This window comes from Erythrolamprus reginae, chromosome 6, assembly GCF_031021105.1.
Source record: "Erythrolamprus reginae isolate rEryReg1 chromosome 6, rEryReg1.hap1, whole genome shotgun sequence".
NCBI lineage: Eukaryota > Metazoa > Chordata > Lepidosauria > Squamata > Dipsadidae > Erythrolamprus > Erythrolamprus reginae.
Genome location: NC_091955.1, coordinates 14,539,796 through 14,566,140, shown reverse-complemented (window position 1 = coordinate 14,566,140; position 26,345 = coordinate 14,539,796). Strand labels below are relative to the sequence as shown.

Sequence of the window (26,345 nt, the reverse complement as noted above, 5' to 3'; positions counted from 1 at the left end):
AGGAGGAGGTTGGTGAAATCCCTGCACTCGGACTGGTCCTCGTGATAAACTTGTGGGTGTGGGGATGGGGGATGAATCTTAATCTGGGTGGGGAACTGGAGGGAAGTTAGTATCGGGATGGCAACAGCGTGACCAACACGGCTCTGATAATAAATTGACCCTTGGATGAGAGAATTGAACTGGAATCTGATTTATTTCTCAGATGCTATTTGGGGTGCTGACATTAATCCCGATGCTCCTTATTTCTTGGGGACTTGATCTCCCATCTGTTGTGATTCAGCCTGAGGCTCCTCAGGGACCGGCTGCGTCTCTGCTGGATCCAGGCCTGGAGGAGGAGGACAGTGAACAGGAGGGGGAGAGGAAAGTCAGGAAGAGGATGAGGGGGGGCAGACTGAGAGCCCCAGGGGGGCCCTCTCCCCAGCCAGTAGCCTGGCCTCATTGGATTTATTTATTTATTTATTTATTATTTGGATTTGTATGCCGCTCCTCTCCGAAGACTCGGGGCGGCTCACAACAAGTGGAACAAATCATAAATAAGGATGAGGAAGCACAGGCTATAATTGACATGAGACAGCGACGTGCAGCTCAGAGACGGGACCAATTAGAAAGGTATTGGCATCACTGAATTGGCAACAGCTGGGTTTGGGTGTGGTTCTCCTCAGCAGGGTTTAAAAGGCAGGCAAGCCCTTTAAGCCATGTGGAGCGTTATCAACTGGAAAGTTCTGTGACCCTGCTTTGCTTCTCGGCATCTCTGATCTTGGCTTGTGGCCTAGAAGACTGGAAGACTTGGGGGAGGCGTATGTTTGTTATCTCCAGCGTTGTTTTTGACAGCAAGAATCCTGTTTTACTTCATGGCCTTCGTGAAACATCTTTGAAGTTTCAGCGTGTTCCTGTTTGTAAGGACATTTTCTGTTACCTGTGTTTGCTTTGAATTCTATAAACTGCCTTTGATTTTTACCAGTGTGTTTGGCTTTTCTTTTTGGGTTGGTGTTTGCTTCTGGAGGGACCCAGACAGAACACCATCCCTCTGCTCCCAGCCATGACATTATAACTTTAAAAACAAACGAATCAAAGCATCTATACCAGAGGCGTCAAACTCAAGGTTCGTGGGCTGTATCCAATCCCACGGGATGCTTAAATCTAGCCCGGGGGGCCGGCCTGGAAATAGCATAGTTGAGAAACACCGTGCTAGAGTATTATCTGCATTGTATGGGAGACTATAAGCAGTGAAGGGCTACCAAAATTTTTACTACCACACTGTGGGCGTGGCTTATGCAGGACACCCTGCATTTTCTTTCAACATCTTTCAACGCTCTGGAGTGGAGCTCTATTTTTGCTACCCCACTGCCTTCCCCCCACATCCAGGCAGTAGCCCACCCCTGACTATAAGTCAATAAACAAGCATCAGGAGAAAACAGTGGCCAAGTAAGGAAAGTTATCCCACATCCCTGGGCAACTCTACTAGTGAAAACTGCAGACTACCGATCAGGGGTGGGCTTCAAAAATTTGAACAAGAGGTTCTCTGCCCAGTTGCTTGGTGGATGTAGCCATGGTGGGTGTGGCCTACTTCACCTCCTGCACCATGATCGTGGGGGGTGTTTTTGCCCTCCTTGGGCTCTGGAGGGTTTTTTTGAGCCTCCGGGAGGACAAAAACGGCCTCCAGAGGCCGGAAACAGGCCCGTTTCCGACCCTCCTGAACTTTCGGTAGGCCTGTTTTTTACCTTCCCTGAGCTTCCGCATGCGCCCTGCATAGAAACATAGAAGACTGATGGCAGAAAAAGACCTCATGATCCATGTAGTCTGCCATTATACTATTTCCTGTATTTTTATCTTAGAATGGATATAAGTTTATCCATGTTTAAATTCAGTTACTGTGAATTTACCAACCATGTCTGCTGGAAGTTTGTTCCAAGGATCTACTACTCTTTCAGTAAAATAATATTTTCTCATGTTGCTTTTGATCTTTCCCCCAACTAACTTCAGATTGTGTCCCCTTGTTCTTGTGTTCACTTTCCTATTAAAAACACTTCCCTCCTGAACCTTATTTAACCCTTTAACATATTTAAATGTTTCGATCATGTCCCCCCTTTTCCTTCTGCCCTCCAGACTATACAGATTGAGTTCATGAAGTCTTTCCTGATACGTTTTATGCTTAAGACCTTCCACCATTCTTGGAGCCCGTCTTTGGACCCGTTCAATTTTCTTATTGAGCTTATCTGTATCCAAAATGGGCTGCATGGGGACTCCTAGGAAAGGTAGAACGGGGTGGACGGGTTGCGATGGGGTGGGCAGGGCCAACCAGGAGTGGGATTTGGGGGTTACCCAAACTACACAGAATCTTAGCTAGAGATCCTCCCAAACCCCCAGCAGCACACCCCTGCTACCGATCATTGCTAGATGTTCACATCTTTGACACTGATTCTGAAGACAAAGACACAAAGAGACAAATAGATACACATACTCCTTTTAAAACTAGCTGGCTGACATTGCTTCACCATAAAGTTTTATCGCTGCTCTGTTTGATCCTAAAAATGATAATAATAAAAATTCACATAAAACCCACATCAGTTGCCAGAAAATAGGAATCCATGCAGACTCTTTGGCAAGACTACTAAAGTATGATGAAGCAAAAAATTTAAAAAGCTACATGGCCTTATTTTCAGGGGATGTCTTATTTTTCCCCAATGAATTGTATCCTGTATCCTGCTGCAGCAAAAACGCATCCAAACACGCAGCCGCATGTCGGGTGCGTGTTGGATGTGTTTTAAATCTGATTGATGCAGCGTTTTGGGATGCAATCTATCAACGACAGCAGTGTTATATATGTTCTGTTTGGGAATGCTGCAAAACGGAACCTCTCCTATGCCTTACTTTCTGGGTTGTCTTATTTTCAGGAAAACAGGGTATGCATCTTCCTATTTTGTAACACACCTGCCCACAAGAAAGGGATCAAGTAGGACATTCTCACCCATCTTAACAGTTAGAAAGGAAACCTCCACTTGGAGGTTTTGAAAAATCAAACCCAGGAGTCCTCCTGAAAATGGTACATGATGCGATTTTGTTTTCTCCTTCCACCAAATAGCTGTTTTTGTCACCAAGGTCAGTTCTTTGGCAGTTTGCCCTCCAGATTTGAATGGCAGCAACTAGAAATGACACAAGATGATCTTTGTGCACTAACCTGGGAATAAAAATCTTGACATTTGTCAATTTTATTAAGAGCAATCAGAGCTTTACGTTTCCATCTTTTGCTGTCAATGTTTTGTTTTTCGGCGCACCTTGGTTTTAACATCACACTTTGAATTTTTCTTTTGTTTATCTTTAACTGTCAATCATCTGGTGGAATTCTGGCTTGTTTTATACCCTTGCTAGATTATAAATATGATTTTTTTTTACCTCTTTTACTGATTTATCTTGAAGTTGTGATACACTTTAGCTTTTGCTGCATAGCAGTCGATGGTATAAAAAAAATTCCCCTTGCCAATGAAAATGATCTGATCTGATTTACATATCAGATCAGATTTCTACTGCAAGGACTTTGTATTTTACTAGTTTTTAAGGGAGCTGTGTTGCTCTTTTTGCTTCTGAATATATTTCTGGTTTTTTTCTTCTTAAAGAAACAGAAGATTTTCTACTCATTTTCTATTGTGGGAAATATTAACCTAATTTTTCCCGCAGTCATTTTATTATAGAATATCTACTTTTATTTTGTCCCTAAGAGGAATTACCTACATTTCATTGTGAAAGTCCAGCCATAAAAAGGATGGGCAATTTGCCGTCAGTGATACAGGGTCTTTTGCTTGAGCAGGGGTTGGACTAGAATATGTCCAAGGTCCCTTCCAGCTCTCTTCTGATTGAAGAGCTATGACAGCATTGAACAGAGGGGTTATAAGCCTAGTTCACAAAGTGGTGGCCACCACAGCATCCTTGCAAACACATGATTGCAATTCAGGCACTTGGCACCTAGCTTGCGATTACAAGGGTTGTAGTATCCCATATTTACATGATCCTGTCTTGCAACGTTCCACCAAGCAAATCAATGGAAAAAGCAGCCTTTTTTGCCTACCTACCCCATTGCATCTACTTATAGCCTGGGCTCCATTGCACCTCCTGCTCGTAACTCTCCCCCACCAGTCAGCTTGGCTGGGACTCACACCTCTTCCCACTCAGCTATATGCACAGTCTTGGGGTTATGACAATAGCTGAAACTGCTGGGATTGAGGCTGCTAACAAAGAATGTTCTTTCCGCGCCAACTCAGGAAGCTCAAACTGCCCAAGGAGCTGCTGATACAGTTCTACAGAGGAATCACTGAGTCTGTCATCTGCACCTCTATAACTGTCTGGTTTGGTTCTGCAACCCAACAGGACCGACACAGACTTCAGAGGAGAATCAGAACTGCAGAAAAAACAATTGCTGCCAACCTGCCTTCCATTGAGGACTTGTATACTGCACGAGTCAAAAAGAGGGCGGGGAAAATATTTACTGACCCCTCACATCCTGGACACAAACTGTTTCAACTCCTACCCTCAAAACGTCGCTACAGAGCACTGCACACCAGGACAACTAGACACAAAAACAGTTTTCCCCCAAACGGCATCACTCTGCTAAACAAATAATTCCCTCAACACTGTCAAACTATTTACTAAGTCTGCACTACTATTACTACAAGTTTTTTCCTCATTATTCCTATCACCCATTTCCTCCCACTTAGGACTGTATGACTGTAACCTGTTGCTTGTATCCTAAGATTTTTATTAATATTGATTGTTTCCTCATTGCTTCTTTGATCCCTATGATAATCATTAAGTGTTGTACCACATGATTCTTGACAAATGTATTGTCCAATCACACTTGGCCAATAAAGAATTCTATTCTTACCTCTATTCTATTCTATTCTATTCTATTTTATTCCATTCCATTCTATTCCATTCTACCCTACCCTACCCTACCCTACCCTACTCTAATTGATGCAGGCACACAATGTTGTGCTTTATGACTACATCAGTTAGCAATGGAAATTCCATTGCAACCCAAGGAATCCTTGTGATTGTATTAAAAAGCATACGTTTTCGTGAGTTACCCCTTCCGATTTTTGGCTACCACAAAATAACGCGGCTCTGCTACAATGTCTGCAGAATCTTTGCTATCAACAGACTGAGAAGGCACCGGGGGAAAACAGATACACTTCCATTTGTAGCCCATTCCCAATTCAATTTCAAAACAAGGCAAGACCTGTATAGAAAAGGCACCTAATCCACAGACGTCTTTCCCTGATGCTATTTTGAGGTTCAAATGTCCCCCAAAACAGTCCAAAACATGGCACACACACAGAGAGACAGGAGGCACACATGCTTAAATGAAAGAGAATCTCTAACATTTAGCTTCCTGCGTTAAAGCCAGTTTTCCAGAAGTAGCTCACAGAAAGTGGGCAGTACAGGAGCAGTAGGACATTTTTCTTAATAAACTGCCACAAACTGAGATTAACCAGAGGTTAGATTTATATGATGGATTTCGTATCACAATATTGCAAGTCAAACACTTCCTAAGCATCTAGGACTGTGATTTATTATTATTATTATTATTATTATTATTAGTAGTAGTAGTAGTAGTAGTAGTAGTAGTATTAGTAGCAGTAGTAATTAGTAGTAGTATTAGTATTCATAATAGTATTTTATTCACAAAAACAGTAATACACAACAAACAAGATTTATATGCTGGATTTCGTATCACAATATTACAAGTCAAACACTTCCTAAGCATCAAGGACTGTGATGGATTATTATTATTATTATTGTTGTTGTTGTTGTTATTATTATTATTATTATTATTATTATTATTATTATTATTATTTAGATTTGTATGCCGCCCCTCTCTGCAGACTCGGGGCACCCACAGCAATGATAAAAACAATATACAGTAACAAATCTAATATTAAAGTTGAAAATAACAATTTTACATTAAAAAGCCTAAAACCCCCAGTATATATATATAAAAAACATACACACAAACATATCATACATACAGCTACATAGGCAAGGGGGGATGTCTCTGTTCCCCCATGTCTGATGGCAGAGGTGGGTTTTAAGGAGTTTCCGAAAGGCAAGGAGGGTGGGGGCAGTCCTGATCTCTGGGGGGAGCTGGTTCCAGAGGGTCGGGGCTGTCACAGAGAAGGCTCTTCCCCTGGGTCCCGCCAGATGACATTGTTTAGTCGACGGGACCCGGAGAAGGCCAACTCTGTGGGACCTAACCGGCCGCTGGGATTCGTGCGGCAGAAGGCGGTCTCGCAGATATCCTGGTCCGGTGCCATGAAGGACTTTATAGGTCATAACCAACAGTTTGAATTGTGACCGGAAACTGATCGGCAACCAATGCAGACTGCGGAGTGTTGGTGTAACATGGGCATATTTAGGGAAGCCCATGATTGCTCTCACAGCTGCATTCTGCATGATCTGAAGTTTCCGAACACTTTTCAGCTAGCTTCAGCCAGCATCATTTCAGAGGAGATATATAGGCCGAAGTAGGAGAGTGGCTAATCTTACCTTCACACTGTTTTCCTTCTCCCTTATAACCTGGCTTGCAAATGCATTTGAATGATTTAGGTGTGTTCTGACAAATTGCATCAATGTGGCAGTCATCTGTCCCTTCTGTACATTCATCAGCATCTGTGCAACAAAACATTTGTTTTTTTTTAAAAAAAGAAAGTAAAACATAGCACATGGTTTCATGACAACCTTCAGCAGAACTAGCAAGACCACTCAATCAAGCAAGGATCACCCCAGGGGAAATCAAAGCTAACCTAATCCCTACAGTCACGGTGGCGCGGTGGTTAGAGTGCGGTACTGCAGGCTCCTTCTGCTGATTGCCGGCTGACTGCAATTTGGCAATTCAAATCTCACCAGGATTTAGATTTATCTATCTATCTATCTATCTATCTATCTATCTATCTATCTATCTATCTATCTATCTACCTATCTTTCTTTCTATCTATCTATCTATCTATCTATCTATCTATCTACCTATCTTTCTTTCTATCTATCTATCTATCTATCTATCTATCTATCTATCTATCTATCTATCTATCTATCTATTTTGTCCAATATACAATGAGGGATTTAGTGGGTATATATATATATATATATATATATATATATATATATATATATATATATATATATATTTGTTTTCGTAAATTTTCACGGGTATATGTATGTAGATTGTTCTGAGTTCGGGTTTTGCCCTGTGTAATGTTTTGCATGTCTATGCGACGTTTCGGTGAAATCACATTCACCATCATCAGGCTGGAGTTCCAATCTTTGTGTTTTTGCAAATGAATATTAGCAACTGACATTTCTTCTTAGCATGTAGTGTGGGGGTGGAGATTTGCTTTGAATGTAGCAAATAGATTGGGTGACTATGCTTCCGTGATCTGATTGGTTGGTGTAATCATGGTTATAGAAGGAATGGCATGAAGATTATGAAGTGTTTTGTTTAAGTCTGATTTCCAAATATAAAATTCTAAAATCATAATAATTAAAGGATTGACCTGTTGATTATAATGAGGTGTTTATTTTGTTTAATACAAATACAGTTTACTATGGAAACAGAAATCAATGATCAACTTCCCTTTCTAGATGTACTGGTCTATAAAAAACCCAATGGCAGCCTAGGACATACTATCTACCAAAAGAAAACCCATACCAACCGTTATCTAAATGCACACTCACACCACCACCCCGCACAAATCACCTCAGTGGCCAAAACTCTCATCACCAGAACCAAACGCTTAGCTGACCATGAGCACTTAAAAACTGAATTGAACAAACTCAAAGATGTACTAATTTCTAATGGATTCAAAGAGAAAACAATAACAAACCTAATCAATAAAGAGACACCCCCCAAAAAACAAGATCAAGAACAGGACAATGGCACCACCATCCTTCCTTACATCAAAGGCACCACGGATAAAATTAGTAAAATTCTACAAAAACATAACATCAAAACCTCATTTTGCACTAACCAAAAAATATCTAATATCCTAAGGAGCCCCAAAGATAAAATCCAATTAGAATACCAAGGTATCTATGAAATCCCTTGCAAAACATGTGCAGCCACATACATTGGACAAACTAACCGAAGAGTGAGCCAGCGCATGGCAGAACATATGAATGCAGTCAAGAAACAGGAGAAGACCTCCTCCCTTGTCCAGCACATTAAAAAAACAGGGCACGAAATTGACTTTGAAAAAACTAAATTACTCCACAAAACAGAGAATTTATATAAAAGAATCTCTCTAGAAGCTATTGAAATTGAAAAAAGATCTTTTTGTTTAAATAAAAGGGATGATACCTCGCGCCTGCCAGAGATTTGGAAACCAGCCTTAAACAAAATAAACACCTCATTATAATCAACAGGTCAATCCTTTAATTATTATGATTTTAGAATTTTATATTTGGAAATCAGACTTAAACAAAACACTTCATAATCTTCATGCCATTCCTTCTATAACCATGATTACACCAACCAATCAGATCACGGAAGCATAGTCACCCAATCTATTTGCTACATTCAAAGCAAATCTCCACCCCCACACTACATGCTAAGAAGAAATGTCAGTTGCTAATATTCATTTGCAAAAACACAAAGATTGAAACTCCAGCCTGATGATGGTGAATGTGATTTCACCGAAACGTCGCATAGACATGCAAAACATTACACAGGGCAAAACCCGAACTCAGAACAATCTACATATATATATATATATATATATATATATATATATATATATATATATATATATATATATACACACACACACACACACACACACACACACACACACATAGTAAAATACATGAAGAAGGTTATAGAGCAGATACTCATAGTAAAATATATCTAAGAAAGAATAGAAAAGAAGATATAGGAATAGAACATATCAATGAAAGAATAGAAGAAGAGATATAGGAATAGAAGAAAGGAATAGGAGATATAGGAGAGCGATAGGACAGGGGACGGAAGGCACTCTAGTGCACTTGTACTCGCCCCTTACTGACCTCTTAGGAATCTGGATAGGTCAACCGTAGATAATCTAAGGGTAAAGTGTTGGGGGTTTGGGGATGACACTATGGAGTCCGGTAATGAGTTCCACGCTTCGACAAATCGGTTACTGAAGTCATATTTTTTACAGTCAAGTTTGGAGCGGTTAATATTAAGTTTAGATATATACCCGCTAAAACCCTCAATGTGTATTGGACAAAATAAATAAATAAATAAATAGATTAAAAGATAGATTTTTAAGCACTGGAGCCCTCCCGTCCCCTGTCCTATTGTCTCTCGTATATCTCATATATCGTATCTACTATTCTTCTATTCTATTCTTATATTACTCTCATAATATCCTTCTATTCTCTAATTGATATATTCTCTTCCTAAATATTCACTTCTATTTGTTCTCTAATATATTTTACTTGAGTATAACCTCTATAGCCTTCATTGTGTATTATTGTGCATTGGACAAAATAGATAGATAGATAGATAGATAGATAGATAGATAGATAGATAGATAGATAGATAGATAGATAGATAGATAAATAAAATATATTTAGAGAGACACAAATGCAGGAAGGACCATTCTCTTTCAGCAAATTTTATATTTAGAGGTAAGTGTCCAACCTCAAACGGGTCAGGGTGGTGTAGCGGTTCAAGTGCTGGATAATGATTGGTGAGGTCCAGGTTATATCTCTTCAAGAGGAATGGATCTAGTTAGTACTTGGATGGAGTCAGAGGTGGGTTTGGACTGGACCGGACCGGTTCACCCGAACCAGTAGCAACCTGCTGGTGATGTCATGATGTTGTCACAGAACCAGTCTGGTCTGTGCCAGTCTGTGGGCACCGCCATCTTTTTTAAAAAAAATTGGATTTTTTAAAAGATTTTTTTTTTGTTTCGGGGGGGGGGGGGTTCTTCTACGCAAGGCAGAGAAGCTGAGTTTCCAGTACTGTGCATGTAGTTGCAATCTTGTTTTCAGCTTTTCGGGGGATTTAAAAAAAAAAAATCCCCCCCCCCTTTTTTCCCTTCTGCGCACGTGCAGAAGCCAAGTTTCTGGCACGGTGCATGTGGTCGTTATCTTGTTTTTGGCTTTTTTTTTTTTTGACGGGGGGATTTTTTAGATGTTTTGCCACTACGCATGCGCACATGTGTGAAGCACAGCCATGTTACACGGGAAGAAGCACACCGGTAGCGAGGTAAGTTAGAATCTATCCCTGGATGAAGTGCCATTAGGAAACCCTGAGTGGTGGGATAGACTGGGAAGTTTTTTAAAAAATCTTCCGGAAAGGATTGCCAATCACTGTCACATTCCTACCAGGAAAATATATGGTATGAATCCTGCAAGTCTACAGGCATAACGACTTTACCTTTTTTTCATAGCAGGTGGTACCTGCTATGAGAATATAGTATATAGCATATACAGTGGTACCTCTACCTAAGAACACTTCTACTTACAAACTTTTCTAGATAAGAACTAGATGTTCAAGATTTTTTTGCCTCTTCTCAAGAACCATTTTCCACTTACAAACCCGAGCCTCCAAAACTGTAACCGGAAAAGGCAGGGAGAAGCCTCCGTGGGGCCTCTCTAGGAATCTCCGGGGAGGAAACAGGGCCGTGTAAGGCAGGGAGAAGCCTCTGTGGGGCCTTTCTAGAAATCTCCTGGGAGGAAACACAGCTGGAAAAGGCAGGGAGAAGCCTCCGTGGGGCCTCTCTAGGAATCTCCTGGGAGGAAACAGGGCCGGAAAAGGCAGGGAGAAGCCTCCGTGGGGCCTCTCTAGGAATCTCCTGGGAGGAAACAGGGCCGGAAAAGGCAGGGAGCAGCCTCTGTGGGGCCTCTCTAGGAATCTCCTGGGAGGAAACAGAGCCGGAAAAGGCAGGGAGAAGCCTCCATGGGGACTCTCTAGGAATCTCCTGGGAGGAAACAGGGTGGGGTAAGGCAGGGAGAAGCCTCCGTGGGGCCTCTCTAGGAATCTCCTGGGAGGAAACAGGGCCTCCACCCTCCCTGTGGTTTCCCCAATCGCAGAAATTATTTGCTTTTACACTGATTCCTATGGGGAAAATTGCTTCTTCTTACTAACTTTTCTACTTAAGAACCTGGTCACGGAACGAATTGTAAGCACTGTATATTGACAGCGCTGTATGAAAGTCACTTTTAACAGCTTCAAACTGTGTGCATTAGTGTCCCCCCAAACGCCATGGTTCTTAACCTAGGTGGCAATTCACAGCAGACCCATTTGTGATCGCGTGAAAATCCTATTTTCTAGCCAAATGTCTGTGAAAAGAACCCGTGGCGTTCGTCTTCACTGGGTTTCTAAATGGATGCAGATTTAAGGAGCGGAGAGCATTCAGCTGTATTGCCAGGGGTTAGGTTAAGACCAGATTTCTGCAGAGCGACAATCACGGCAACTCCGGGCTCTGCAAACAATAACCAGCGCATAAATAAATAAATTAACCTGGTTCTTTCACTGCAGGGATTATTGCAGTTAAAGAATATTGCTGCCTTTTGGCTACTTGTCACATTTAAGGCAGTTTTATGCACTTTATTCCTTTCTGTTGTTGTTGGAAGACATTTCTCCAATAAGAGCTACTTTTCTAAAAAATATATATGACTGTGCAGAAATGGACAGATTAACCCAAAAACTTAAAGATAAAGAAGAATCAAAATATTACGAAATTTGGAAGAAATTTTATGACTGGGTCGAGATAAGAAGAAATAATAGTAGTAAATCATTTAGATGTTCTCAACATCAATCCAAAATATAAAACTAAGATCAAATTAATCTGACTTTAGATTAACTGAATGGTAGAACAAATACTTGATAACTGCTGATGCCATAAGCTATATAATGATATCATAAAAGAAGAACTGTTTGGTTAACAGTTCAACTGGGAGGGAGGGGGAACTATGGGCAGTTCTGTAAAGTATATCTTAGAATGTAAGACAAACAATAATTATACTGTGAAACGACATAACATGCACAATACTATATCTCTGCTCTTTTTAATCCTTGTATAATAATTTTTTTTTTTAAAAGAGCTACTTTTCTAAGAGGGCTGTTTAAGCTTCTTGTTCTTTATTATTCATTCCCAAAGCAGATACAATGCGAATTTGATTCTCCTACCACTCTTTACCCTTCCTTCCTTCCTTCCTTCCTTCCTTCCTTCCTTCCTTCCTTCCTTCCTTCCTTCCTTCCTTCCTTCCTTACTTACTTATTTATTTATTTATTGGATTTGTATGCCGCCCCTCTCCGTAGACTCAGGGCGGCTAACAACAATAATAAAAACAGCATGTAAATCCAATACTACAACAACTAAAAACCCCTTATTTTAAAACCAATCACACCTACAAACAAACATACCATGCATAAATTGTAAAGGCCTAGGGGGAAAGAGTATCTCAGCTCCCCCATGCCTGACGGCAGAGGTGGGTTTTAAGGAGCTTACAAAAGGCGAGGAGGGTGGGGGCAATTCTAATCTCCGGGGGGAGTTGGTTCCAGAGGGCCGGGGCCGTCACAGAGAAGGCTCTTCCCCTGGGCCCCGCCAAACGACATTGTTTAGTTGACGGGACCCGGAGAAGGCCCACTCTGTGGGACCTAACTGGTCACTGGGATTCGTGCAGCAGAAGGCGGTCCCTGAGATAATCTGGTCCGGTGCCATGAAGGGCTTTATAGGTCATAACCAACACTTTGAATTGTGACCAGAAACTGATCGGCAACCAATGCAGACTGCGGAGTGTGTAAAGCAGAAGTGAAACGCTACCAGTTTGGCCCTGTTCGGGTATATCGGTAGCAGTGGCTACTGGTGATTCAGAGAACTGGTAGTGGCGGCACCGTGAGGCTCTGCCCACCCTTCTGGACGTCACCATTTTAAAAACCCTCTGCGCATGCGCAAAACGTATGCTTCCAAACCACTAGGAAAGTTAAGTAGATTTCATCGCTGGTGTAAAATTCCTTTTAATTATAACCCTCCCACAAAAAAAGCTTATCTTTAAGTGGAGCTTATACCTTCATTCATTCATTCATTCATTTTGATTGATTGATTGATTGATTGATTGATTGATTTAGTTAGTTAGTTAGTTAGTTAGTTATTTGTCAAAACATGTACAAGATAGCTGATATAGTGGTACATCTACTTACAAACGCCTCTACTGATGAACTTTTCGAGATACGAACCTGGTGTTTAAGATTTTTTTGCCTCTACTTACGAACCATTTTCTACTTATGAACCCAAGCCACCGCCGCCAATGGGATGCCCCGCTTCTGGACTTCAGTTGCCAGCCGAAGCGCCCGTTCTTGCGCTGCTGGGATTTCCCTGAGCCTCTACTCGCTGGGAATCAGTTGCCACCCGAAGAGAAATCTCAGCAGCACAAGAACGGGCCCTTCGGCAGGCAACATGAGTCCGGAGGCGGGGATTCCCAGCGGCTCAAGGCAAAAGGGTGACTTTTGGGATGGAGTTGCACGCATTATTTGCTTTTACATTGATTCCTATGGGGAAAATTGTTTCTACTTATGAACTTTTCGTTCGCTGGCTGGGGAATTCTGGGAGTTGAAGTCCAAATATCTTCAAGTTGCCAAGGTTGGGAAACACTGCTCTATCTATTCACTATTACTGAACATCCAAAATACATTATTTAATTCTATGCATGCATGCCATATGTGTACACACATATTACACACAGGCACACAAAAACATACATTATCTACTATATAAACTGTATGTTTATGTACACACACACACACGCATACACAGCTCTTCTAAAATGATACACATTCAACTTCATTTACTGCGATAGGAAAAACAGACCCAGAGCCCAGAAGGGGGGAAAAAAATAAAAATCAATTTTTTTCTACCGGTTCTTTGTACTTGACCGTACCCGTAGGAGCCCATCACTGAAAAACCATGCTTCAGAATGAGCAGGGCTATGAGTTTCCCAAGCCCACAAGACGGCTGTTGAAGATAGCTATGTGCTTTCAGGGAAAAAAACACAGCAATTTTAAAGAAATGCAGACAAGGCTGCATCTATGTGTCTACATACTGTAAAAAGTATGTCTTTTTAATATAATTCAAAGCACTGAATTGCTCTATAGCAGTGGTTATTATTATTATTATTATAGTAATAATAATAATAATTATTATTTTATATAATTATTATTATATTATATTTTATTTTATTTATTTTATACAATTTATTATAATAATAATAATAATTATTATTATTAATAATAATAATAATAATAATATTGTTATTATTATTTATTAGATCTGTATGACGCCCCTCTCCGAGGACTCGGAGCGGCTCACAACAAGAAATAGTACAAATCCAATACTTAAAACAAGTTAAAACCCTTAATATAAAAACAATCATACATCTCATACAGACCATACATAAAGCGGAAACAGCCCAGGGGAATCAATTAGCTGACCCGAGTCTACGGAGAGGGACAGCATACAAATCCAATAAATAAATAAATAAATAAAATAAATTTCCCCATGCCTGACGACAGAGGTGGGTTTTAAGGAGTTTGCGAAAGGCAAGGAGGGTGGGGACAATCCTAATCTCCAGCGGGAGTTGATTCCAGAGGGCCGGGGCCGCCACAGAGAAGGCTCTTCCCCTGGGACCTGCCAGATGACATTGTTTAGTCAACGGGACCCGGAGAAGGCCAACTCTGTGGGACCTAACCGGTCGCTGGGATTCATGCGGCAGAAGACGGTCCTGGAGATATTCTGAAGTGATGGCTAACCTTTTCCAGAGCAAGTGCCCAAAGCCCCAGAACCCCCAAAATACAATGCATGTATGATCCCCGCGCATGTGCCCCATGCACACATATGCCCCTCTGCCTTTCATGCGCATGTAGCCCCCTGCAAGCATCTCAGGCCCCTGTACATGCACTTGTGGTCCATCTGCAAATGTACACATGCTCCCGCATACATCCTGCCCCTGTGCATGCGCGGGAGAGACCCAATGACCAGCTGGCCAGCGGGAGGCACACACCCATGCACAGTGGAGCTGAACCAGGGCAACGGCTCATGTGCCCACAGAGAGGGCGCTGTGTGCCACCTATGGCACATGTGCCATAGATTCGCCATCACGGCTCTATAGAATATTGTGTCCATGTTTGTGGACTAGAAAATGTTTTAAAAATCAAGGAAGAGCCCCTTGAGTTAAATTAACCCTTTAGCAATTGGCTAATTTACTAATTTTAGTCATCTAGTTTTCTTAGCAAAATATTTCAACACTGAAAAGCACTATTGCCCCAGTGTATTTTTAACTAATAAAACCGTTCTGAATATTTTTCATCATCAGGTGTTAAAAACAGATGGATAATTTTACATCAGTGTTTTTCAACCTTTTTTCTTCAGGGGAACCCTTTGGTGTCGTCAGATTTCAGGCGGAACCTGTACCGTGTACCGGTACCGTTTGTTTGTTTGTTTGTTCTATTTATCTATTTATCTATTTATCTATTTATCTATTTATCTATTTATCTATCTATCTATCTATCTATCTATCTATCTATCTATCTATCTATCTATCTATCTATCTATCTATCTATCTATCTATCTATTAGATTTGTATGCCGCCCCTCTCCGTAGACTCGGGGCGGCTCACAACAGAATAAAACAGTTCATAACAAATCTAATAATTTACAATTTTAAATATTTTAAAAACCCCATTATTAAGCAGACATATGTACAAGCATACCATACATAAATTGTATAGGCCCGGGGGAGATATCTCAGTTCCCCCATGCCTGACGGCAAAGGTAGGTTTTGAGGAGTTTACGAAAGGCAAGGAGGGTGGGGGCAGTTCTAATCTCTGGGGGGAGCTGGTTCCAGAGAGTCGGGGCCGCCACAGAGAAGGCTCTTCCCCTGGGGCCCGCCAACCGACATTGTTTAGTTGACGGGACCCGGAGAAGGCCCACTCTGTGGGACCTAATCTGTCGCTGGGATTTGTGCAGCAGAAGGCGGTCTCGGAAATATTCTGGTCTGATGCCATGAAGGGCTTTATAGGTCATAACCAACACTTTGAATTGTGACCGGAAATTGATCGGCAACCAATGCAGACTGCGGAGTGTTGGTGTAACATGGGCATACCTTGGGAAGCCCATGACTGCTCTCGCAGCTGCATTCTGCACGATCTGAAGTTTCCGAACACTTGTCAAAGGTAGCCCCTTCAAGGCAAATTCCCCAGTTTTTTTCGATCTAAAAATGTTCGTAGGTGAGTTGGACTGTTGGAGACCATTTTGACTTCAGAAAAGTCAACACTCTGCTATAATACATTTCATGCCTGCAATTTTTTCGGTCTAACAACGGAAACGGAAATCGTATGAAGGTAAACAAGTGCAACAACTAATAACCACATAGTGCGCATACATAGCATGGTGCAGGTACACAGGTTAGGAGTGATACAGTCCTGGTTGGTTTTGCCATAACTTTTTTTAATCAATTTTTTTTTGTTATTAAGTCGCGGAGGTGGGAGAATTCAGAGAAATAAAACAAGTAGCGATAGAAAGCGCTCAGGCGGTAATAGTCTTAGGTTGGAAGGACGCGACAAAATAGACAATGCAAAATTGGTACAGGTACATGGTGGACCACATTCAATTTGAGATTATGGACAAAAGGATGAATTTGACTAATGAAACTGAATTGCATTAACTGATGGGGTGATGGGACAAGATAAGACGATATATGGCGAGTAGGATCCAAGACCAAGCTATAAGAAACAAGTTGGAATCACTTTATAATATGTAAATAAATATTCCGCTCTTGGGTTAAAATGACTTATACAAGAATCACCCTCGATTGGTGCTGGGGTACGAATGTTTGTCTGGTGGTGGGCACAATCACTGAGCACTTGTTATATGTTGTGTGTGTGTTTTTATATTATAAAAATCAATAAAAATATTTTAAAAAGTAGAGAGCCAGGGTGGCGCAGCAGGTAGAGTGCTGTACTGCAGGCCACTGAAGCTGACTGTAGATCTGAAGGTCAGCGGTTCAAATCTCATCACCGGCTCAAGGTTGACTCAGCCTTCCATCCTTCCGAGGTGGGTAAAATGAGGACCCGGATGGTGGGCGCAATAGCCTAGCTCTGTTAAAAAGTGCTATTGCTAACATGTTGTAAGCCACCCTGAGTCTAAGGAGAAGGGTGGCATAAAAATCGAATAAATAAATAAATAAAATAAATAAAATAAAAGTTATTAAGTCACGGAACCCCTGGCTGGCCCTTGTGGAACCCTTGGGTTGCGCGGAACCCTGCTTGAAAAACACTGTTTTACATTAACCTAACATTAGCCCTTACTTTCAACAGGAGAAATAATTGCTCATGTTGGGAGGAAACAAAACCCACTTTGTTTTTAAAAACCCATGTTGTGCAGGAAAAAATAACGAAGGAAGGTCAACCTATTCAATATCCAATAAAGAACTAAAAGAAAATTCATCAATTTTCTTTTTGAGGTTTGTAACATTGATTTTTGTAAAAAAAAAAAAAAAACTTGTTTAGAGAAAGCCAATCACTGCTAGAAAGAAGCATCTGGTCTTTTAGAAGAGCATTTTCGATGTGAATCAGTTTGGTGTTTAGGGAAGAAAGTGGCAAACATCTATTGATTGTGGCCAAAATGTCAATCGGCTAATTTTGCCTCCCAGCCAGAAGAGCCATTTTGTTTTAAAACTTAATACCAGCAGCCCATCTGGGACTCGTAGAAACCATGAATAATAATACATCTAGCAATTGGCTAACAAAAAGTAGGAGTTTGATTAATGCTATTTATGGACTCGGGTAAGGGGGGAGGGAGGATGCAACACACCTGCACCATCCTTGGGTAGATTTATTTTATGCCACTTAAATGTAAAGACCTCAAGAAAATATCTCCCAGAATAAAAAACCACTTTGATTGTTAGCTTGGAAGCTTCACACTCAACGTTTCAGAAATGTTCCAACGGTGTGTGTTTGTGTGTGGAAAGGCTCCATCAAGCATCAAGGAAGAGGGGGTGAGCAGCTGTGAAGAGGCAGCAATAATAACCAGATATTGTTGCTGCACCTCAGAGAATTTTGCAAAGGGAAAGATACGAGGTACGGGGAGGAGGAGTACAGTTATTTCAGTCAACTATCCGAGAACCTTAGATTATTAGCACAGACATATAAACAGATAGACAATACTTTGCCCAAATCTGTTGGGAGGTCCGAGTCTTCGGAGAGGGGCGGCATTTGTTAGATTTGTATGCCACCCCTCATCATTTGTATTAACATAACGAAGTACAGTGGTACCTCGTCATACGAACCCCTCGTCATACCAACTTTTTGAGATACGAACTCGGGGTTCGGAATTTTTTTGCCTCTTCTTATGAGCTTTTTTCGCCTTACGAACCCCCCACCGCCGCTGGGATGCCCTGCCTCCGGACCTCCGTTGCAAGCGAAGCGTCCGATTTTGTGATCCTGGGATTCCCCTGAGGCTCCCTTACATGGAAAACCCCACCTCCGGTCTTCCGCGTTTTTGTGATGCTGCGATTTCGCTGAGGCTTCCCTCGCTGGGAAACCCCACCTCCGGACTTCCGTTGCCAGCAGAGCACCTGTTTTTGCGATCCTGGGATTCCCCTCCTGGGATTTCCCTACAGCATCGCAAAAACGCAGAAGTCCAGATGTGAGGTTTCCCATGGAGGGGAGCTTCAGGGGAATCCCACCAGCACAAAAACGGGCGCTTTGGCTTGAAATAGGGGTAAATTTTGGGTTTGCACGCATTAATCAGTTTTCCATTGATTCCTATGGGAAACATTGTTTTGTCTTACGAACTTTTCACCTTACGAACGTCCTCCAGGAACCAATTAAGTTCGTAAGACAAGGTATCACTGTATAAAGAAGTTACAAAAAGGATCATAGGACAGAAGGACAGGGACGGTAGGCACAATAGTGCGCTTATGCACGCCCCTTACCAGACTTCTTAGAAAAGGGGAGAAGTCAACAGTAGATAATTTAAGGTTGAAGATTTGGGGGTTGGGGGAAGAAACAACAGAGTCAGGTAGTGATTTCCAGGCATCATCATCATCATCATTATCATTATTATTATTTATTAAATTTGTATGCCGCCCCTTTCCGTAGACTCGGGGCAGCTCACAACAACATTGATCACTTGGTTGCTGAAGTCATATTTTTTGCAGTCAGGTTTGGAGCGATTTACATTTAGTTTGTATCTTATTACGTGCTCTTATGTTGTTGTTGTTGAAGGTGAAGTAGTCACTAACAGGAAGGACGTTGTGGTGTATGATCTTATGAACAACAGTTAAATCAGTTGGGTTAACTAAATAAATCAGTTATTTATTTATTCAACTTGCTTCCACAAAGAGGAGTAAATTTGCTTGGGGATCTGAAGGAGAGAGGGAGGGAGGGAGAGATAACGATCTACTCCATTCTCAGGTGAAACTTCTATAACAAGTTTTTAAAAATTGTCTCAGCTGCCTAAATATCATACTTTTGACTCATAAAGGCCTCTGTTCCCATCACCGAACAGCAGAAGTGACAGCTGGACCCAAGGATAGGGTTGAAAATAGTCAAGATGGTAGCTGCAATAAGGCCCTGTCCATTTTGTGCACGTAGAGATTTTACCATAAACGTTGTAGCCCCCATCTTGACTTTTTGGGTCAGGTTCTACACACCTTAATGGACCATTTCACAACAACCGAACCACATCTGCATGTCACATGTGGAAATGCCCACTGTCAATTAGAACATGCCAATGCACTGTACTCATTTCTCGCCTAGTGTTTCTTTCATCCAGTTTTGTTGATTTTTGTCAATCTTCTGATAGCCGAAATACTTGATGAATCTCCCCAAAGTAAATTAAAAACACATTCAGTACCATATCTGGAAAAAGTTTGCTATTCAGAACATGGAAGAATAAGAATTATTAAAAGATGAAGTAGACCTATCTACCGCACGAATCCCAGCGACCGATAAGGTCCCACAGAGTTGGCCTTCTCCAGGTCCCGTCAACTAAACAATGTCGTTTGGCGGGCCCCAGGGGAAGAGCCTTCTCTGTGGCGGCCCCGGCCCTCTGGAACCAACTCCCCCTGGAGATTAGAACTGCCCCCACTCTCCCTGTCTTTTGTAAACTACTCAAGACTCATTTATACCGCTAGGCATGGGAGAGTTGAGATAGTCCTTCCCCCTAGGCCATTACAAGTTATGCATGGTATGTCTGTGTGTATGTTTGGTTTTATAATAGGGGTTTTAGTTGTTTTTTATTATTGGATTGTACATGTTGTTTTTATTATTGTTGTTAGGCGCCCCGAGTCTACGGAGAGGGGTGGCATACAAATCCAATAAATAATAATAATAATAATTATTATTATTATTATATTACTATAATTGTTGTTATTATTATTATTATTTATAAATATTATTATGGTGTGAAGCATAACACACCAGACATCCCGATTGTGGAGAAAAAGAAAGTATGGATCATCGACATCGCAATCCCAGGAGACAGCAGAATTGAGGAGAAGCAGCTAGAGAAATTAGTGAAATACGAAGATCTAAAAATCGAGCTGCAACGACTCTGGCATAAGCCAGTGAAAGTGGTCCCAGTGGTACTTGGCACGCTGGGCGCAGTACCAAAGGATCCCAGTGGACATTTGAAAACCATCGGAATGGACAAAATCTCCATCTTTCAATTGCAAAAGGCTGCTTTACTGGGATCGGCAAACATAATTCGCCGCTACATCACTCAGTCTTAGGTGCTTGGGAAGCGCCCGACTGGTGATGAAATACGAAATCCAACATAGTGATCTTGTTTGCTGTGTTGTATTGACATAATAATAATAATTTATTAGATTTGTATGCTGCCCCTCTCCGAAGACTCGGGGCGACTCACAACAACATAAACAGGGTACAAATCCAATTATTAAAAAATACAGTTTAAAACCCTTATAATAAAATAATCACACAATCCAATCAAACCATACACCAACCTTGAAAATTGGGGTGTGTGTTAATTTCTCCATGCCTGTCGGCAAAGATGAGTTTTTAATAACTTACGAAAGGCAAGGAGGGTGGGGGCAATCCTAATCTCCGGGGGGAGTTGGTTCCAGAGGGCCGGCGCCACCACAGAGAAGGCTCTTCCCGTGGGTCCCGCCAGACGACATTGTTTAGTCGACGGGACCCAGAGAAGGCTGACTCTGTGGGACCTAATCGACCGCTGGGATTCGTGCAGCAGAAGGCAGTCTCGGAGGTAATCTGATCCGATGCCATGTAGGGCTTTATAGGTCATCACCAACACTTTGAATTGTGACCGGAAATTGATTGGCAGCCAGTGCAGGCCGCGGAGTGTTGATGAGACATCGGCATATCTGGGTAGACCCACGATTGCTCTCGCGGCCGCATTCTGCACGATCTGAAGTTTCCGAACACTCTTCAAAGGTAGCCCCATGTACAGAGCATTGCAGCTATCTTGGAAGTCGGATAATTGAGGTTTTCTCACTTGAATGCAGAAAAGGGGGGAAATGTGCCCACTTCAAAAGGGACTAACTGAACAAAAGTCAAGTCCAGCCCAACGGATCAAGGAAAACCCAGTGGTTCTGCCTCTTTCGTAGCAGAGAAGCAGTTTTCGATAATGTTATTTTCTTTCATTAGAGTTTCAAAGTCATCGTCCAGCGATGCAATTCACTAGAAAGGCTTGCCTTTTCCAATCACTTTTGCACATCTTTCTACATCAAAATGAACGGATTAAAACCTCACACGTGTGGACAGATCCCTCAAGGTGCACAATATTTTGCTTGGGGGAAAAAAGGAAGGGCATTTCCTCCCCAGAGCCCAAACCCAGATACAAGGCTGAGCAAACCTATCAGCATCCTCTGAAATGAGAAGGCAGAGAGAATCAAGTCCATCATTCCCGTGGCTTGGCCCATCCCATTTAACAGTTAACTGCCAGACTCAAAATGCAAGAAGTAAACTTATATCTTTAAACATAGAAACGTAGAAGACTGACGGCAGAAAAAGACCTCATGATCCATCTAGTCTGCCCTTATACTATTTTTGTATTTTATCTTAGGATGGATATATGTTTATCCCAGGCATGTTTAAATTCAGTTACTGTGGATTTACCAACCACGTCTGCTGGGAGTTTGTTCCAAGGATCTACTACTCTTTCAGTAAAATAATATTTTCTCACGTTGCTTCTGATCTTTCCCCCAGCTAACTTCAGATTGTGTCCCCTTGTTCTTGTGTTCACTTTCCTATTAAAAAGACTTCCCTCCTGGATCTTATTTAACCCTTTAACATATTTATTATTATTATTATTATTATTATTATTATTATTATTATTATTAATTGGATTTGTATGCCACCCCTCTCCGCAGACTCGGGGCGGCTAACAACAGTAATTAAAAACATCATGCAAATCCAATACTAAAAACAACTAAAATACCCTTATTATGAAACTAAGCATCCATATAACAAACATACCATGCATAAATTATAAAGGCTTAGGGGGAAAGAATGTCTCAATTCCCCCATGCCTGACGACAGAGGTGGGTTTTAAGGAGGTTAGGAAAGGCAAAGAGAGTGGGGGCAATTCTAATATCTGGGGGGAGTTGATTCCAGAGACTTTTCCCCTGGGCCCCGCCAAGCGACATTGTTTTGTTGACGGGACCCGGAGAAGGCCCACTCTGTGGGACCTAACCGGTCGCTGGGATTCGTGCGGCAGAAGGCGGTCTCGTAGATACCCTGGTCCGGTGCCATGTAGGGCTTTATAGGTAATGACCAACACTTTAAATGTTTCGATCATGTCCTCCCTTTCCCTTCTGTCCTCCAGACTATACAGATTGAGTTCCTGAAGTCTTTCCTGATACGTTTTATGCTTAAGACCTTCCACCATTCTTGTAGCCGGTCTTTGAACCCGTTCAATTTTGTCATTCCATATCTTAACAGTAGTAAGGAAACCCTGCAAAAGTTGGCTTAAAAGTGGGGAGGGGAAGCTGGCTGGGAAACATAAATTGAAGTGAATACACTCTGTAATTAATGGCTTGTGTTATTGATGGCAAAGGTAACTCCTATACTTTTCTGTCTAGACAGGTTGCCCTAAACTGGCCATGTGTGAATGTGAGAGTATGTATGTGAATTAGAGGTTTTAATGAACTTTTTTTAATGCTGCTTTTAAAAAATTGTCTTTACTTGTGCTCAGAGTCCTTTGGGAGTTGGGCGACATATAAGATAGATAGATAGATATTATTATTTATTAGATTTGTATGCCGCCCCTCTCCGTAGACTCGGGGCGGCTCACAACAGTGATAAAAAACAATATATGGTAACAAATCTAATATTTAAAATTTAAAAATAACAATTTTACATTAAAAAGTCTAAAAAACCCCCAATACAGTATATAAAAACATACACACAATCATATCATACACAAAAACTACATGGGCAAGGGGGAGATGTGTCAGTTCCCCCATGCCTGACGGCAGAGGTGGGTTTTAAGGAGTTTATGAAAGGCAAGGAGGGTGGGGGCAATCCTAATCTCTGGAAGGAGCTGGTCCCAGAGGGTCGGAGCCACCACAGAGAAAGCTCTTCCCCTGGGTCCTGCCAGCCGACATTGTTTAGTCAACAGGACCCGGAGAAGGCCAACTCTGTGGGACCTAACCGGCCGCTGGGATTCGTGATAGATAGATAGATAGATAGATAGATAGATAGATAGATAGATAGATAGATAGATAGATAGACTGCTCAAAACAAAAATAAAGGGAACACTCAAAAAACACATCCTAGATCTGAATGAATGAAATATTCTCATTGATTACTTTCTTCTGTACAAAGCTGAATGTGCACAACAGCATGTGAAATTGATTGTCAATCCGCGTTGCTTCCTAAGTGGACAGTTTGATTTCACCGAAGTTTGATTTACTTGGAGTTATATTGTGTTGTTTAAGTGTTCCCTTTATTTTTTTTGAGCAGTGCAGATAGATAGATTAAATAAATTAAATTAATAACTAGATAACCAGTTAGATAGATAGATAGACAGACAGACAGACAGACAGACTGATAGATAGATTAAATAAATTAAATTTTAAAAATTAATAAATAGATTAATAAATAGAGCCGGGGTGGCCTAGCAGGTAGAGTGCTATACTGCAGGCCACTGAAGCTGAATGTAGATCTGTAGGTCAGCAGTTCAAATCTCATCAAGGTTGACTCAGCCTTCCATCCATCCAAGGTGGGTAAAATGAGGACCCGGATTAGTGAGGGCAATAGGCTGGCTCTGTTGAAAAGTGCTATTGCTAAGACGTTGTAAGCCGCCCTGAGTCTAAGGAGAAGGGCAGCATAAAAATCAAATACATACATACATACATACATACATACATACATACATACATACATACATACTTTTAATTATTAGATTTGTTATATATTGTTTTATTGTTGTTGTGAGCTGCCCCGAGTCTGCAGAGAGGGGCAGCATACAAATCTAATACATAATAATAATTAATAATAATAATAATAATAATACATAAATTAAATTAAATTTTTAAAAATTAATAGATAAATAGATAGATCGATAAGTAAAAAATAAAATAATAAATAAATACATAAATAAAATTTAAAAAATTAATAGATATAATATAGGTCGATAAATAAAAATAAAATAATAAATACATACATACATACACACATAAATAAAATTTAAAAAATTAATAGATAAATAAAAAATAAAATAAATAAATAAATACATACATACATAAATAAAAATTTAAAAATTAATAGATAGATAGAACAATAAATAAAAATAAAATAATAAATAAATACATACATACATAAATTAAATTTAAAAAATTAATAGATAGATAGATCGATAAATAATAAATAAATAAATACATACATACATACATACATATATACATGCATATCATTTCATCCTTTTCCTGTGCTTGCAGAAGGCGTCTGAAAATGAACTTTTGCTCAGTCTTTTCAGGGACAGAGACCACAAACCCACCCTGGAAAAGCTCGGTGTAACTTTTTTCCAGCCCTCCCTTGCCCCCTTCCTTCCCCCGGAAAACTCAAGCCTCCGTTCTCTTTTTGGTGGCATCCAGAGAAAGAGAGAGAGAGAGAGAACCCAGGGACCAGAAAGGCAAAGCCGCAGACTCCCAGGGCAAGCCAGGGCTGGTGTTTTTCGGGAGGGAAAGAAGGGGCGAAGGAGGGAAGCGCCAGGGACTCCGGACAGCCTCCCCCGCGCGTGTGTAGCGTCGCCGCTGGCTCTTACCTGGCACCCCGCTGCCGCCGGCCAACCTGTCAAGGTGGAGGATGGCCAGAGTCCAACACAAGCGCCGCGCAAAGTCACCAGTCCCCATTGCTCCGGCTCTCGGATTCCGCGCAACCTGCGGGGCTGCTGCTGCTTTTTCTCTTTTTTTTCCCCCTTCCCCTCCTTTCCTCTCCCCTCAGCTTAAAGAAGACGCGCTCCGGGCTGGCAGAGGGCAGCCACAGACAACTGACGCGCTGACAGCATCCCGCTGATTCGCAGATGGGACGGCCCGGTGGGCGGGACCGGAGGGGCGGAATGCCAATCGCTCCTCGCGGGAGGACGGGAAGGTGGGGGGGGGGGGGGGAGACGAAAGGAGGGGAGAGGAGGAGGGGCGGCCGAGCGCCGTCTGGGTCTCTCCTCTCTCCCTCAGTTCTTCGGAGGCCCGAGGAACGCGGCGGGACGGGATGCTTCGCGCACCCTTGTGTGTGTGTCCGTGTGTGGGGTGGAGAAGAAGGGAGACCCGCAACCTTGAGGGCTTTAGTCGCAGACGGTTGGAGTGGTGGGGGGGGGAGGTTGAGGGGGGGGAGAGAGAGATGTAAATCCTTTGCATGCCACAGACTGAGAGGCAAAACAATTCACTTTTCCTCAGGAAAAGTTGGACTCCGTCATTAGGTTTAGGAATAAAGTGTCTTTTTTCACTTACGGCATACAAAACTACTACTCTCCTATACATGTTTGACAAACAAACAAACAAACAATAAATAAATAAATAAATAATTTTAAAAAATGTGTCTCGTCATCGTCCCTCCCCCACTTCACGTTTAAAGAGAATTCATATCAATTCCCCAAAATGTATATTTTTCTTCTATGTACACTGGGAGCGTATGCGCCAAAGACAAATTCCTTGTGTGCCCAATCAAGCTTGACCAATAAAGAATTCTATTCTTTAAAAAAGAAAAGAAAAGAAAGCAACTAAAAGAAGCAACTTCGAACTAAGGAGACATTTCCTGACAGGACAATTAACTCGTGGAACGGCTTGCCCTCCAGAAGAAGTTAGGAATGCTCCAACACTAGAAGTTTTAAA

At 41.6% G+C, this 26,345-nt stretch overlaps 1 protein-coding gene across 1 annotated transcript in view; it reads right to left on the bottom strand.

The window, feature by feature from the left end:
- The window catches only part of SCUBE1 (signal peptide, CUB domain and EGF like domain containing 1), a 225,391-nt gene extending 199,999 nt beyond the window's left edge, over positions 1–25,392 (bottom strand). Inside the window, exons 1-2 of the mRNA XM_070755321.1 lie at positions 25,283–25,392; positions 6,538–6,660 (exon numbers count right to left, since the gene is read on the bottom strand). Coding sequence (XP_070611422.1) covers positions 6,538–6,660; positions 25,283–25,370 — 211 coding nt within the window. The 5' untranslated portion in view covers positions 25,371–25,392. The remainder of the gene's footprint in view (positions 1–6,537; positions 6,661–25,282) is intronic.
- Positions 25,393–26,345: the final 953 nt, after the last annotated feature.